Source organism: Acanthochromis polyacanthus, chromosome 1 (assembly GCF_021347895.1).
Source record: "Acanthochromis polyacanthus isolate Apoly-LR-REF ecotype Palm Island chromosome 1, KAUST_Apoly_ChrSc, whole genome shotgun sequence".
NCBI lineage: Eukaryota > Metazoa > Chordata > Actinopteri > Pomacentridae > Acanthochromis > Acanthochromis polyacanthus.
In genome coordinates this window covers 65,331,844-65,344,439 of record NC_067113.1, presented here as the reverse complement: position 1 = coordinate 65,344,439, position 12,596 = coordinate 65,331,844, and the positions used below count along the sequence as shown (strand labels likewise).

The 12,596-nt window shown below is 41.6% G+C and overlaps 1 protein-coding gene across 2 annotated transcripts in view; it reads left to right on the top strand.

Moving 5' to 3' along the window:
- scube1 (signal peptide, CUB domain, EGF-like 1) overlaps positions 1-12,596 on the top strand; it is a 236,338-nt gene that overhangs the window by 143,289 nt on the left and 80,453 nt on the right. The window contains exon 7 of one of the 2 annotated variants that reach the window (XM_051953875.1): positions 4,624-4,713. The exons of the other annotated variant lie outside the window; for it this stretch is intronic. Coding sequence (XP_051809835.1) covers positions 4,624-4,713 — 90 coding nt within the window. The remainder of the gene's footprint in view (positions 1-4,623; positions 4,714-12,596) is intronic. 2 annotated transcript variants of the gene reach the window in all.

Genomic DNA, 12,596 nt, shown 5'->3' with positions numbered 1-12,596 from the left:
CAGGCTTCTTTTCATGTTTTTTCATTTTGCAGTTGTGTTCCAAACAGCAAGAATGGGTGTTTATCTCTGACACTGTTCACAGAGGTTGACATGCACTGTTCTTCACACTGTCTGAGCTGTCAGAGAAACTTTGATTTCTCGTGATAACCTGTGTGACTATTCTGAAGCCCTTCTGTACTTAGATTAAAGCTAGATTGTGCAAATAACTGTGCAGTTAGGGAGGTGACCACTGCGGTTCTGATTGGTGGTACTATGGCTTGTTCTTTACCTCCTACATACAGCTGCTTTCAAATGATCTTTAGTTGGCCACACAGATTCTGGTATCCTGTGTCATATTGTTGATTTCTCACAGTCATATTTTTCAATTCTTCTGGAAATTCTTTCAATCAAGAGACATGATGTAGACATGAAGATAGACACAGTCCCACAGGTCCAAAACTGAGAAGGATCTGGTGTTATTTTTACCACCATGTTCATGCAGTTTGGCTGGCTGGAACACGATTTAGTTTCAGTGATCAAAGCTTTTTTAACTTGTAAGTAATCACAGGTGTGTTCATTTCACTTCTAATGTGTTTCTACTTTGGAGTCTGTATTTTGAATAGTTCGTCCAAGGGATTTGTTATTGGTTGTTCATAAGAGGAAACACTTCACTTAAATACATTTAAAAATGCAATTCTGGAGAGGTGATAGAGTTTAGAGTCATTTGACTTTCAGGTGATATTGCACAGGGTTGTATTTACTTCTGCTGTATACTGTGCATCTCTTATGTACTGAATTAGAGATAGGAGAGAGCAGCAGCCAGTTTGAATATTTAGATCTGCTTGTTTGAACTCTGAGACAAGAGTTCCTCTTCAGTTTGGGGGATCTGGACATATGGGAGCAATGACCTTTGAATTAAAGTCATCCCAGTATACCTGGAAAGAGCAATGTCTCCGTCTTTTTCTAAAAGAATTGCTGTGCGGTCAGGAGCAATAACGAAATCCAAATCAATTACAGAAAACTTCCCAAAAATCCAGGATTTATGGCTAGCATGAGATGGAGGTCGACATCCGATAGTCAGCAGCTCCTCAGATTTGGAAAGTTAATCATAACAGAATGTACCAAGACAAAACCACAGTCTGATGTCTTATTTGGCAATTTCTTCACATATTCAGAACTGGCACAAACTCCAGCAAAGGTGTTCTTAGCAATTCTTTCTTGACAAAAATCCCAGAAGCAGTAATTGCTAAAGTTCCATGCTTTGAACCAGAATTTGTTTTGACTCCCTTGCTGCCAGACTCTCAAAGCTTGCAGTGAGACATGTCACCAAATCTCTGTCCAGTTAATGAGCTGCTTGGAGGTCCATGTGCCTTTTGTTTACAAGTTCTGGTTCATTTGTAATTGGGAAGTGTAAACCTTAATGTACCAAATAAAAAAATCAAGTAAACTTTTCCATGTTGTTCAAATCAAAGAAAATAAAGTGTAAGTTTGATTTAACACTTTGTTACCTGTGAACTAATGAGGCTATCACCATGTGCCCAACAAGAAGACACTTTAAGTTTTCTCCCTCCTGTCTGTTATCTGAGAAATGTCTCAGAGTGATATCGGTGCTGTTGTTCACACACATGGACATATTTAAGTCGATGTAATTTTGATGTTGTCCTTACTGCTGTGTTTGAACACTGGAAACATCTCCCTCTGTCTGTGCCTCTGTCTTCCTCTGTCTCTCTCTCTGTCCCTCACCAATGGAGCAGATTGCTGTGCTGCTTTACAGCAGCAGCAGGTTTTGACTGCCACTAATCCTTTTTCTTTTTAGCTGCTTTGAAGAAATGGAATACTCCATCAAAGAAAGACTATGAAGAGGAAGCAGAATGAGAGCAGGAACCCTCCTTTCCCTCTTTTCCCAGTGTCTTGTGTCTTTTTTCTTTCTCTTACTCTCTCTCTCTCTTCATATTTTGATGAGAGAAAGGACCTTTCTGTCTGTGGTCCAAGTGTCCCAACTGCCCTATGGGCCTACCTTTAACCCCACCCCCCTTCACCCTTTCAAAAAGTCCTGTCCTCCTGTTCCTCCTTCTTCCTCCCCCCTCCTCCTCCTGCTTTCTGGTGATAGTACCTGATTGCCTGTCTTGTCTGAGCATCCATGTTAAATCAAATCAGGTGGAAATGAGGGTTAATCCTCAGTACACAAGAGGAAAGCGTGACTGTGGGATGGGGGGGTCAGGGGCGTTGGGTTAGACTCTGTGATCAAAATGGACATCTCAATTGCAGCCTGATCTTACTTAAACTCCCGAGAAAGCAAGCCTAACCTCCTCCTCCAGCTCTCTCACCACCTCCTCATCCTCCACCTCGTCACAAAAGTAACTAAATACCAAAACTCTGTCAAACCAAAATGACTTCCATGCCTCATCCTCATCCATTAGCGTACGATCTTACTCCATACATTAATAGATAGGCAGGGACTTGCACTGTTCACCCTCCTTCAATCTTACACCTGCCATTCTAACTGCATGCGTCCACTCACATGTGCCACACCACCCATTCATCTGCCACTGCCTCTTTCACTAATCCGACCGTCTGTTGTTTGTCTGCTTGCCGAGCTGCATGGGAGAGCCTACACTGCATTTGTATGGTTTCCCTTTTTTCTTTTCTCTTTTTTCCTCTCATTTTCCCTTTATGATATGATGTACATTTTTATTGTTGTTGCTGTTTTTAGTGACCCTGGTCCTTCTGTTTCCCTCCAGTGCATTGGTTTTCCCATTCTCCTCTTAGCTGTAGTAGCGTAGAGTGGTTTAACTCTTCCCCCTCCTCGTCCTGTGTAGGTCTGGCTCTCTAAAACTCCCCTCTCTGCAGGCCTCTGACCACCACTTAGCGCCATAGACTCTTTAGGAGTAAGTGGCCGGGATTTCTCTCTTCCCACCCCTCCTCAACCTGTCGTACACATCTACGCCTCACATACACACACATTCCTGTTTTAACTCCCTCTCTGACAGATTTTTAAACACACTCAAGCAAGCAGACGTTCAAAAGCACGCACACTGGTATGCACAAGCTCATGATTCAACAGTCACACACATTCACACAAGCACATTTCACCCGTTAGCTCAGCACCAGAAAGCCTCCATTCATCCCTGAGTGTGCTTCAGAGAGTCCTACACTTTGTCCATCATGCGCCTGAGAGGAGAGAGAGAGAAAATGGTTGCAGGCTGGGGCTGGGGAATGGAAGGGACATTAATTGCCCCCATGTTCACCCCTCCCACCATCCTATAAGACTGAGCATGTACATCAAAGGTCTGTTCTTTTGCGGCAAGTGGCGTCCATTCATAGAGAGATGCTCATTCAGGCCTTAATAACTCAGGCCCAGTGAAAGGCTGTCTCCCTCTCCCAGCCTCATCATCAAACCCCAATGCAGCACATGCATGACATTTTAGCAACCATCTGAACCCCCTCTACAAAACCTTCCTCCAGTTGCCTCTCTCACCATCCTCCTTACACCCCTCTACCACCCCTCTCTGCTGCCCAGTATTTGGGAATGTGGTTTTTCCAACGTTGACTGTTAAAGCCAGTTGTGATGTATTCCATAGACAAACAGGCAACCAGCGCTGCCCCCAGTCTACCTCCTCCTGTTTTTTTTATTCCTCTGCATGCCTTCCCTCCAATCCTCCTTCAACCCCATTTCTCGGTGTGCACAACCCTCCTTTCCTCATATACCTCTCCCATATGATGGGACCGATTCTGTCTGTTTTCTTCCTTCTCTGTTTTTCTTTTGCTCTCCCTTTCCTACTGTGTTCTTCATTCCTTCAGTCATCTTGTCATTGCTCAGCTCTTGGAGCACCTTCCTCTTCTTTGCTCTTGTGCCCTGCACCACCCTTTCTTCTCTTTCTCGTTGTCATCCTCACCCAATTTTGCTTCTGTCTCTGTGGCCACATTTAAGGCAGCTTGCCTTGGAAATGTTGGACTTGTATTCTCCCCTCCCTCTCTTTCTCGCCTTCCTCCTCCATCCTAACGTGAGGGAATCATTGCTGAGAAAGCGTGGCTGTTTGATATGGAAGACAGAAACTCCATGGGTGACAACAGCAACGTCAACATCACAGTTCAAATCCCCCTTAATATGCATCCCAACCCATTCCATCCCTAAAATCCCAAACCTCTCTCATTTTAAAACTCTTCATATGTAATCCTTGAACTTCCTCTCCTCTCCTTCCCTAACTACCTACCTACCCACCTGCCCCCCTACCTCCCTTCCCCCTACCTCCACCTTCCCTCCCTCCCTCCCTAACTCCCTCCCTAACTCCCTACCCACCTCCCTAACTCCCTACCCACCTACCTCCCTACCCCCCCCACCTACCCACCTACCTACCTACCTACCTACATACCTACCCACCTACTGCTTCATTTTGTAAGCAACACACTGATACTGATCATTTTCATTTATTTTATTTTGTTTTGTTCTTTTGATTTGCTTTGGGGGATTTATCATTTGTTTGGGGATTAACACTCTAACAGGGATTTTGGCACTTCCTCATCGCTTCTTGCTTCTTGGCTTTGGTTTTTTGCTCAAACGCCAAGAGGGGCTGAAGGTCTGGTCATTTGGGCTTCTCATTAACCTGCTGCTCACTGTTTGTCCCCTTGTCACTTGTGTTTTAGAGAAAGATGAGGCTGCAATTGAGAGCTCTGAGTTCAATGCCACGTCAGTAGCTGATGTGGACAAGCGGGTGAAACGGCGGCTACTTATGGGTAACTCTTTTCTTCCTCTTTCTATGTGTTGCCATGGCGCTTGTGCTTGTATCCCAGACTCTACTCCTCTCCGTTCCTTCTCGTTCTCCTCTTTCTGTCTTTATTTTGCTTCTTTTAAAAAAAAAAAAAAGTAAACTTTGGTGCCCACTGTGTCAACTCCCACAGTTGCAACTGTATCTAACGTGATGAAAATGACTAAAAAAAGGTCACAGTTTCTTTAAAACCTTTCCACCTAACTCTACCTACCAAATTTCTGGACGGCTCTAAGGTTTTCTCAGTGACTAACATTTACTTTCCTAGTTACACCTCACTCAAAGTGTTTGTGTTCCATTACCCTCATTTGTGATTACCCATTTTACAGAAACAGAACATCTTACTGGCATAACAAAAACCCTGCAAACATCGTAGACCTAACTTATCCAATGGTCACAGAAGTGCACTGTAACTGTTTTGCACCATACTTGGCATAATATTTGCTCCACTCTAGAAAGTCTTTTTCAGGCTTTGTTTTTAACTCTTTGATGCATAAAATGGGTCAAAAGTGACCCAAATCCAATGGAAAATGGGCATCTCCTGACCCACACTGCGCATCAAAGGATTAAGGAAGTTTTTCACCAATACATCTAATGCTTATTTGATGAGATTTCCATCAGATGTATCTCTTAAAAGTTCTGTAGACTAATGATATTTTGATGGGATAATTGCTAAATGTAACCAAAATATCCATCCATTCATCAGCTGTACACACTTTATCCTGTAGAGGGTCACAGGGGCTGAAGCTATTCCCAGCAGATACTGGGTGAGAAGCAGGGTGCACCCCGGAAAGTCAACAGTTCAGCACTGGACTAACTTAAAGAGTGGCATATCCACACACACTCAACCATGTATGCTCATACTCTCAACAGCCAATTTAGAATCATCAATTAACCTACTATGCAAGAACAGCAACAGTTCCAACCACTGCACCAACACCAAACCGAAATATGATAAATGTACATATTCTAATAAAATAGTTGGATGCTGTTGTTCTGCATGCTGAGAGATGGGTCCTCAGGTACCCTTCAAGTAACCTTGGGCCAAGGGTTGAAGCCACAGCTCGGTCTTGATACAATCTCTTTTTCACTTTTTCCTCAGGTGTTCAATTCAGAAAATGCTAAGGGAAGGTGTTTCTTCTGCTTTAAAGGAGTAGTACAATATGACTCTGAAGGACTGAGACATTCTCCAGTCTCATTATGCACTGTATAATGACAATAAAGCACATTCTATTCTATTCTATTCTATTCTATTCTATTCTATTCTATTCTATTCTATTCTATTCTATTCACTTTCCTAAAAATGAATCAAAGTTGTGCTTTTTCCTAAAGCACCACCTCATTCAATTTAATCATATGAATTTCTTTTATTTTCTCAGACAGGAATACAGAAACGGAAATCCCTCTTGATATGCAATATTCCAAACCAGCGTGCTGCACACTCTGTAGTTTATGAAGCTGTATTCCATACTTATACAAGTTTCCTTTCAGCAGGTTCTGCCCATTGTGGCTTGAAGAAACAATGGAAAATTTGATTTTAAGGACTTCCTCACTGTGTTTGGACTTCTCTCCACCCTTCTTTCCTCCTTCAGTTATGTTGTTATTACATATTTATTTCTCTTCATTGGCTACACCCTGCTTTACCTCCTACTGTACCAGCATGTCTCCTGTCCTGATGGCGCTTCCAAATACAGTGTTACACGGCTGCCTGTTGTGCATCATGTGCTCCTTACTGGGATTTCATGGGTAAAGCTCCAAACAGGGACTGAAGTTATTAATTCCTATATGGCAAATTTTAAATAAGTTCCTCCACAATTAGGGTTGCTCAGAACAGACCCTTTAGTACACAATGCAATTTTAAGCTTTGGTCTAATGGACTGAAAGGTTTTATGGATGCTGTGGCATCCAGATGAGTAGCATTTACGATAAACGTTTCCAGTTTTCTAAATAATTTGATGTTCATCTGGTTGTCAACAACCTGTTGTCACCCATTTCACTTAAAAAATATGCCTTGATATAAGCATTGTGTCCTAGTGGAATAACGCTCACAACAAAATAAAATAATTAACTCATTTCATTCAACATTCTGACTTGTCTCAGCCATAAACCTTACAGCATGCTGGACTGGTGTTAAATTTAAAACTTGTCATCCTTTGCAACAAATTACAAGAGTGTTTTTCCCCACAGTGCATGCATTACTGGTTGTTTTCTTTTAACATATATCATCTAGACACAGCTGATCACATCATCAGTGATGTTTTGTAAACTGATGTTAGTAGTAGACATGTAGACCTATTGTGTTTTCAGACACTGACTATGGTTAAACACGAATTTGTGTCCAATCATACTTGGATACAAATCTAACCTTAATGCTAGAAGCACAAATTAAGTATGTACTGTTTAAATCACTTGAAATACGCATACTCATGCTTCCACCATGCCTATGTGCATGAAGGGGATGCTGAGAGCACAGAGGCCACCCAACTGCTGCACTGGCACAGCCTGAACAGCAGCAGTCTGTTAGATTTGACACTGCTATCAGTTTGTCTGCTTCTTCTGACACGTGGTGCTCCTGTCTCTGCCCTGCCTGCCATCACACAGAGCAGACAACACGCTGATCGAGACAAATGGAAGTGCGGCTCTATTGAAAACATGCTGCTGACATATACAAACCGAAGGGATTAGGATAGAAACAAAAGAGTGGCCAGTGGAAAAATGGAAGCTTATAGTTTTCTGATGTTGTTATTGAATGATTTGCTAAATCAGGAGCCAGGTGCTGGACACGTGAAGTGTCAAAAAATTCACCTTAGTAGTACAACAATGGTTATAGTTGTAAAATCTAAATAACAGAGAACTGCAAACTGTGAACTGTGTGTGTGTGTCCACATAGCTTTGCTACAATCCTAAGCTATGCTGACTGACAGCTGATTTAGGTGCTCATCACTGCACGAAAAGGTATCTTGCTGAGTGCTGAAAGGTGATCGCATCACATCCATCCTTCCATCCATCATCTATGCACCGCTTTATCCTCATTAGGGTGGCGGGGGCCTGGAGTCTATCCCAGCTGACTTACGGTGTGGACAGGGGACACCTGGACAGGCCACCAGTCTATCACAGGACTACATATAGAGACAAACAATCACACTCACATTCACACCTACAGACAATTAAGAATCACCAGTTAACCTCAGCATATTTTGGACTGTGGGAGGAAGCTGGAGAACCTGGAGAAAACCCACACATGCACAGGGAAACTCCATGTATAAAGATCCCAAGCCCAGGTCGGGATGCGAGCCAAGGATCTTCTAGCTGCAAGACAACAGGGCTAACCACCGAGCCCATGATCGTATCTCTCTTAAACAGTAGTGCATCAATTGTTGGTACTTGGCGTGATGCTTTAGTATACATAGTGCACATGGTTTTCTTGCTGATGCTCTCCAGCTTTAATCAACAGAACATGTTTCCTCCTCTCACGAAAAGATCCTTTACCATTGGTCAGTGTTTCCATGCAAACTGTGTGACGAACATTTGTATACTTACTGTCTTTCTTCTCATGCCACTCTCCTGTGACATATTGTGACCCCTACAGATGAAGCTGCTATCTTTCTTCAGTCTGCAGCGGGGGTTATATTCATCTTCTCAGCTTCATCTTAACCTGAATTGTTGCTCCTGTCATAGTGATTTCTTTCATGTCAAATCACTTAATGACAAATCTTCACTATCGAGTCTTGCTTTTAGACTTCAGTCAAGGTAACACCTGTTCCTTTGCAAATGAGCCACACATGTCTTTGCCTATGTCCTTCGTTAACGATATGGACAAATAAAAAGGAATTATAAATGTACAGTTTTAGGGAGAATTATTCAATCACTTGCTATTTTCTCTACAGAATCTGCACAACAGGGCTTTAGCAATGATCATTTTGTTTCAACTTTATCGTAGGGGATAAATGCTCCATCTTCTGAAAGACATGAAAAAGTCAGTACAAATTATGAAAATGTATTGTTTTTAAACTCTACACAAAATTGACACTAGATGCCAGAAAACATTTTTGAGTCCCTATTATTTTGTACATAAACTGTTTCTGTAAAGTCCAAACTAAATTATTACTCAGCGATGCATACAATTAAAGAATTGTCAGATGACAAGAGGACAGCCATCATTGTGCTTAACGGTGAGAGATACAGTGAGAGAATCATTGCTAACCAGCTTTGAACCAGTATAACAGCTGTCCATTACAAACTAAAGAAGAAGAACTGCAAAGGAAGAGGCAGAGAACAGTGGTCACATTGGTACAATTACTATTTCCAAAGCTGTACATGATGCTCAGATTCATCTCTGATGTGAAGTAATGCGTCACTGGCCACAGAGTAGAACTAGAAAAGCACTCGGAGAGCACAGACCTCCGCCAGGCCATCTGTCTGTCTGTCTGTCTGTCTGTCTGTCTGTCTGTCTGTCTGTCTGTCTGTCTGTCTGTCTGTCTGTCTGTCTGTCTGTTAGCAGCATAACTCAAAAAGTCATGGACTGGCAGCCATCTCTCAATTGTACAGAGTCCTTCAAAAAATTCCTGGATCCAGACGGTGATCCGGATCACCTCCAAAATCTAATCGATTGTTACTTTTGCTCTTCCGGACATACTGTAAAATTTTGGTGAAAATCCATCCATGAGTTTTTGAGTTATGCTGTTACAGACAAACAGACAAACTCCGGTGATTACATAACCTCCTGGCGGAGGTAAAAATCGACCTTTGTAAACCTGGTGACGTGCTGAAAGAAGAGCAAATGGTTGATTTTTACTTCATTACCTATTTGTCAATTTAAAATGTTCAAAAGTCAGATGATCTTAGATGGAAGGCTTTAAGGAATACTTCAACATTTTTGTACACCATCAATATACAATTTGGACAGCTATTGTAGTTGATCAAAAAATATTATTTAGTGTTGATTTGTGAGTTTTTGAGGTGTGAATCATTAGATTTTAGTGCTTTTGATCAGATATGAGAACGATCATATTTTCCAAAGTTTGGAGCTATTAGTTATAGGTGTCTCAAAAATCTCAAACTATATGGTCATGTCTAAATAGAAGTCCTCAGCCATCTCAAATGCATCTGAAAGAACAAATGGACTTCTGTTTTAACCAGTCCAGGCAGCATAATGGCTCATGTTTCACTCCCAGTTCATGCATACAACATAGCACAAATCATATTCTTATGCTTCAGGACTATTTGTCTGTATTTTACGTACACTACCATTCAAAAGTTTGTTGTCACTTAGAAATGTTCTTAATTTTGAAAGAAAACCTTTTTTTCAATGAAGACAATATGAAATGAATGATAAATCCAGTGTAGACATTTTTAATGTGGTAAATGACTATTGTACTTGGAAACGGTTGATTTTTAATGGAATATCTCCATAGGGGTACAGAGGAACATTTCCAGCAACCATCACTCCTGTGTTCTAATGCTACATTGTGCTAGCTAATGGTGTTGAAAGGCTCATTGATGATTAGAAAATGCTTGTGCAGTTATGTTAGCACATGAATAGAAGTGTGTGTTTTCATGAGAACATGAAACTGTCTAGGTGACCCCAAACTTTTGAAAGGTAGTGTATATAACTAAATAGAATGTGTATTGGACTTTTTAGTGCTTCCAAAATGCAGTTAAGATTCACTCACACATTGAAGCTACCAGTGCTACTTGTCCTCTAGTGTTTGTTTATGTCAACAGACAATACACCAGCTTTTGCAAAAGTTGCAATAAAAAAGTTGATCTTTTTCTTTGCATTTAAGAAGTTATATTTTAGGCAAATGAAAACCACAAATGAAATTATTCAACATTTCTCAAACAGTGCAAAACTATTAGAATCTGTCATTGGTGATTCCTGTCACTGTAAGAGAGAAGCTACAAGCAAAAATATGCCCCACCACACATTCCCTCTTGAACAAACCAGACTGGGAAAGAAATATGCAATGTTCGAGGGTGTAGAGGCTTGGAGAGGGGGCTGAGGGGAGTATGAGGAGTTTGTCCAGCACATCAATCAGGCCCGGAGGTTCATCTCTGTTCCCGTGTTCAGCCTGGCCCTGGGGCTGGGCGTGGCCTGCAGAGAGAGGAGCTCTGAGCAGGACTGTGCTCAGGCTCAGCTAATGATAGGGCCCACTGTACTCGGTATAAATCACTTTGACCCATAAACACCACTTCCACACACATCAAGTCTGCTCACATACACATACACCTTTACATGCACACAAAAAGTACTACTGACTGTATACACCTGTGCAGGCACATAGACCTCAATGCGACTCATTCTCAAACACATACTCTAGACAGAGACCTGGGAAGTGGGGACAGGACAGGGGTCTGCTGATGTCCATCAAACAGGCTGTGGGGATGATGGAGTGCCTCTTCTTCCAGCTTTTCCACTTTTTTGTGACTTTTTTCTTGAATTCAACATCTATGAAGCCGTCTGCTCTTATTCTGAAAATGTCTCCATTTAAGCAAGAGCCTGACGTTTCAAAGACTTTCGTAATCTATCTTCAGAACTTCCAAAAAAAGAGAAGGGTAACATGAAAAGGATTGCAAACGATGAACACAGAGCTTTGACAGATAAACACAGCGAGGAACAAATTCAGGCTAGAAAACAGAGATTAAGGGAAGAAGCCGTGAGACTGATGTTGTTTGGAGCTGCATGAGGGAACACAAACAAATCCACAAATACCTTCCTGTTTCTTGATAGAAAGCATTAGCCATCTTGGCTCCGATGTGTTTGTGACTCTGCATTCTGAAAGGGCATTATGCTAATGCCTTGACCTCGAGATGTGGATGTGTTTGCCGCTCTGAATGGGCTTTTCCTATTTCCCTCTTCACTTCACTCATGGACACAATCTCCTGGCATTTTAATTAAATAGGAAACGCTGCCAAATAGGAGGGGGGCATCCCTGATTTACATGTTGCCTACTTAAAACCTTTTGAATTCCAAAATGGCATCTTTTTAGGAATTAAAATTATGTTTTGAACCTGATCAATTTGTTTTTTACTGGAGCTACAAGAACAAGACCTGTAAAGACTCCTAAAATTCCTAACTGATGGACTCAATACAATGACAATATGCAGAAATACAGTTTTCCCTGGGATTACTAAAGTCAAACCCAAAAGCAAAGCAGTTACTCATGTCCTTATTAGGTATACTTTTAATGAATTCTTTTCAACAAACATGAGTCAACATCAGATTTCAGCCTCCTCAGCACTTTTCCAGGCCCATTGGGCAAGTGTGTGCTGAGCTTTGCTAAAGCAACAGCAGCTGGGCAGGTGAGCTAGAGTTACCATGAGCTCGTGTTTGTTTTAGGATCAGCTCAGGCAATATTCACAAGTCCCAGCAAACCTTATCTGCACCATGTACAAGAACATTTTTCTGGAGGAAAATATACTCGCTGGTTCTGCCGAGTGTGTTCTACACTTACAGCACTCAGTGTACTAACTTTATTTTTCCATCTACTTACCTTAACCTTACCTTTGTATTTGTCTTAACTGATTTCTTGTCACTTTTAGAAACTGGACCGACCTTTGGGCCAAAGAGTTCCTCACCCTCCTTTGGCTGCACAGTGTCTTGTGTTTTTGTCTTGTTGCAACAATACACTGTCTGATAGATCCTGATGCCACTCCTGGTGTATAAACATTGTATCTAACTCTATGAAATATAAAATGTCTCTATTCATGAAAATTGGGGTCCTGTGAAGTAATTTCTTCATCTCTGTGTTGACAAAGCTACATGAGAAAACACAAGAATACATTATATCCCACAGTGCTGCTGTTTGATTGTGTATTCTTCTAAGACATGAAGCTTTGCCTCAACCCACA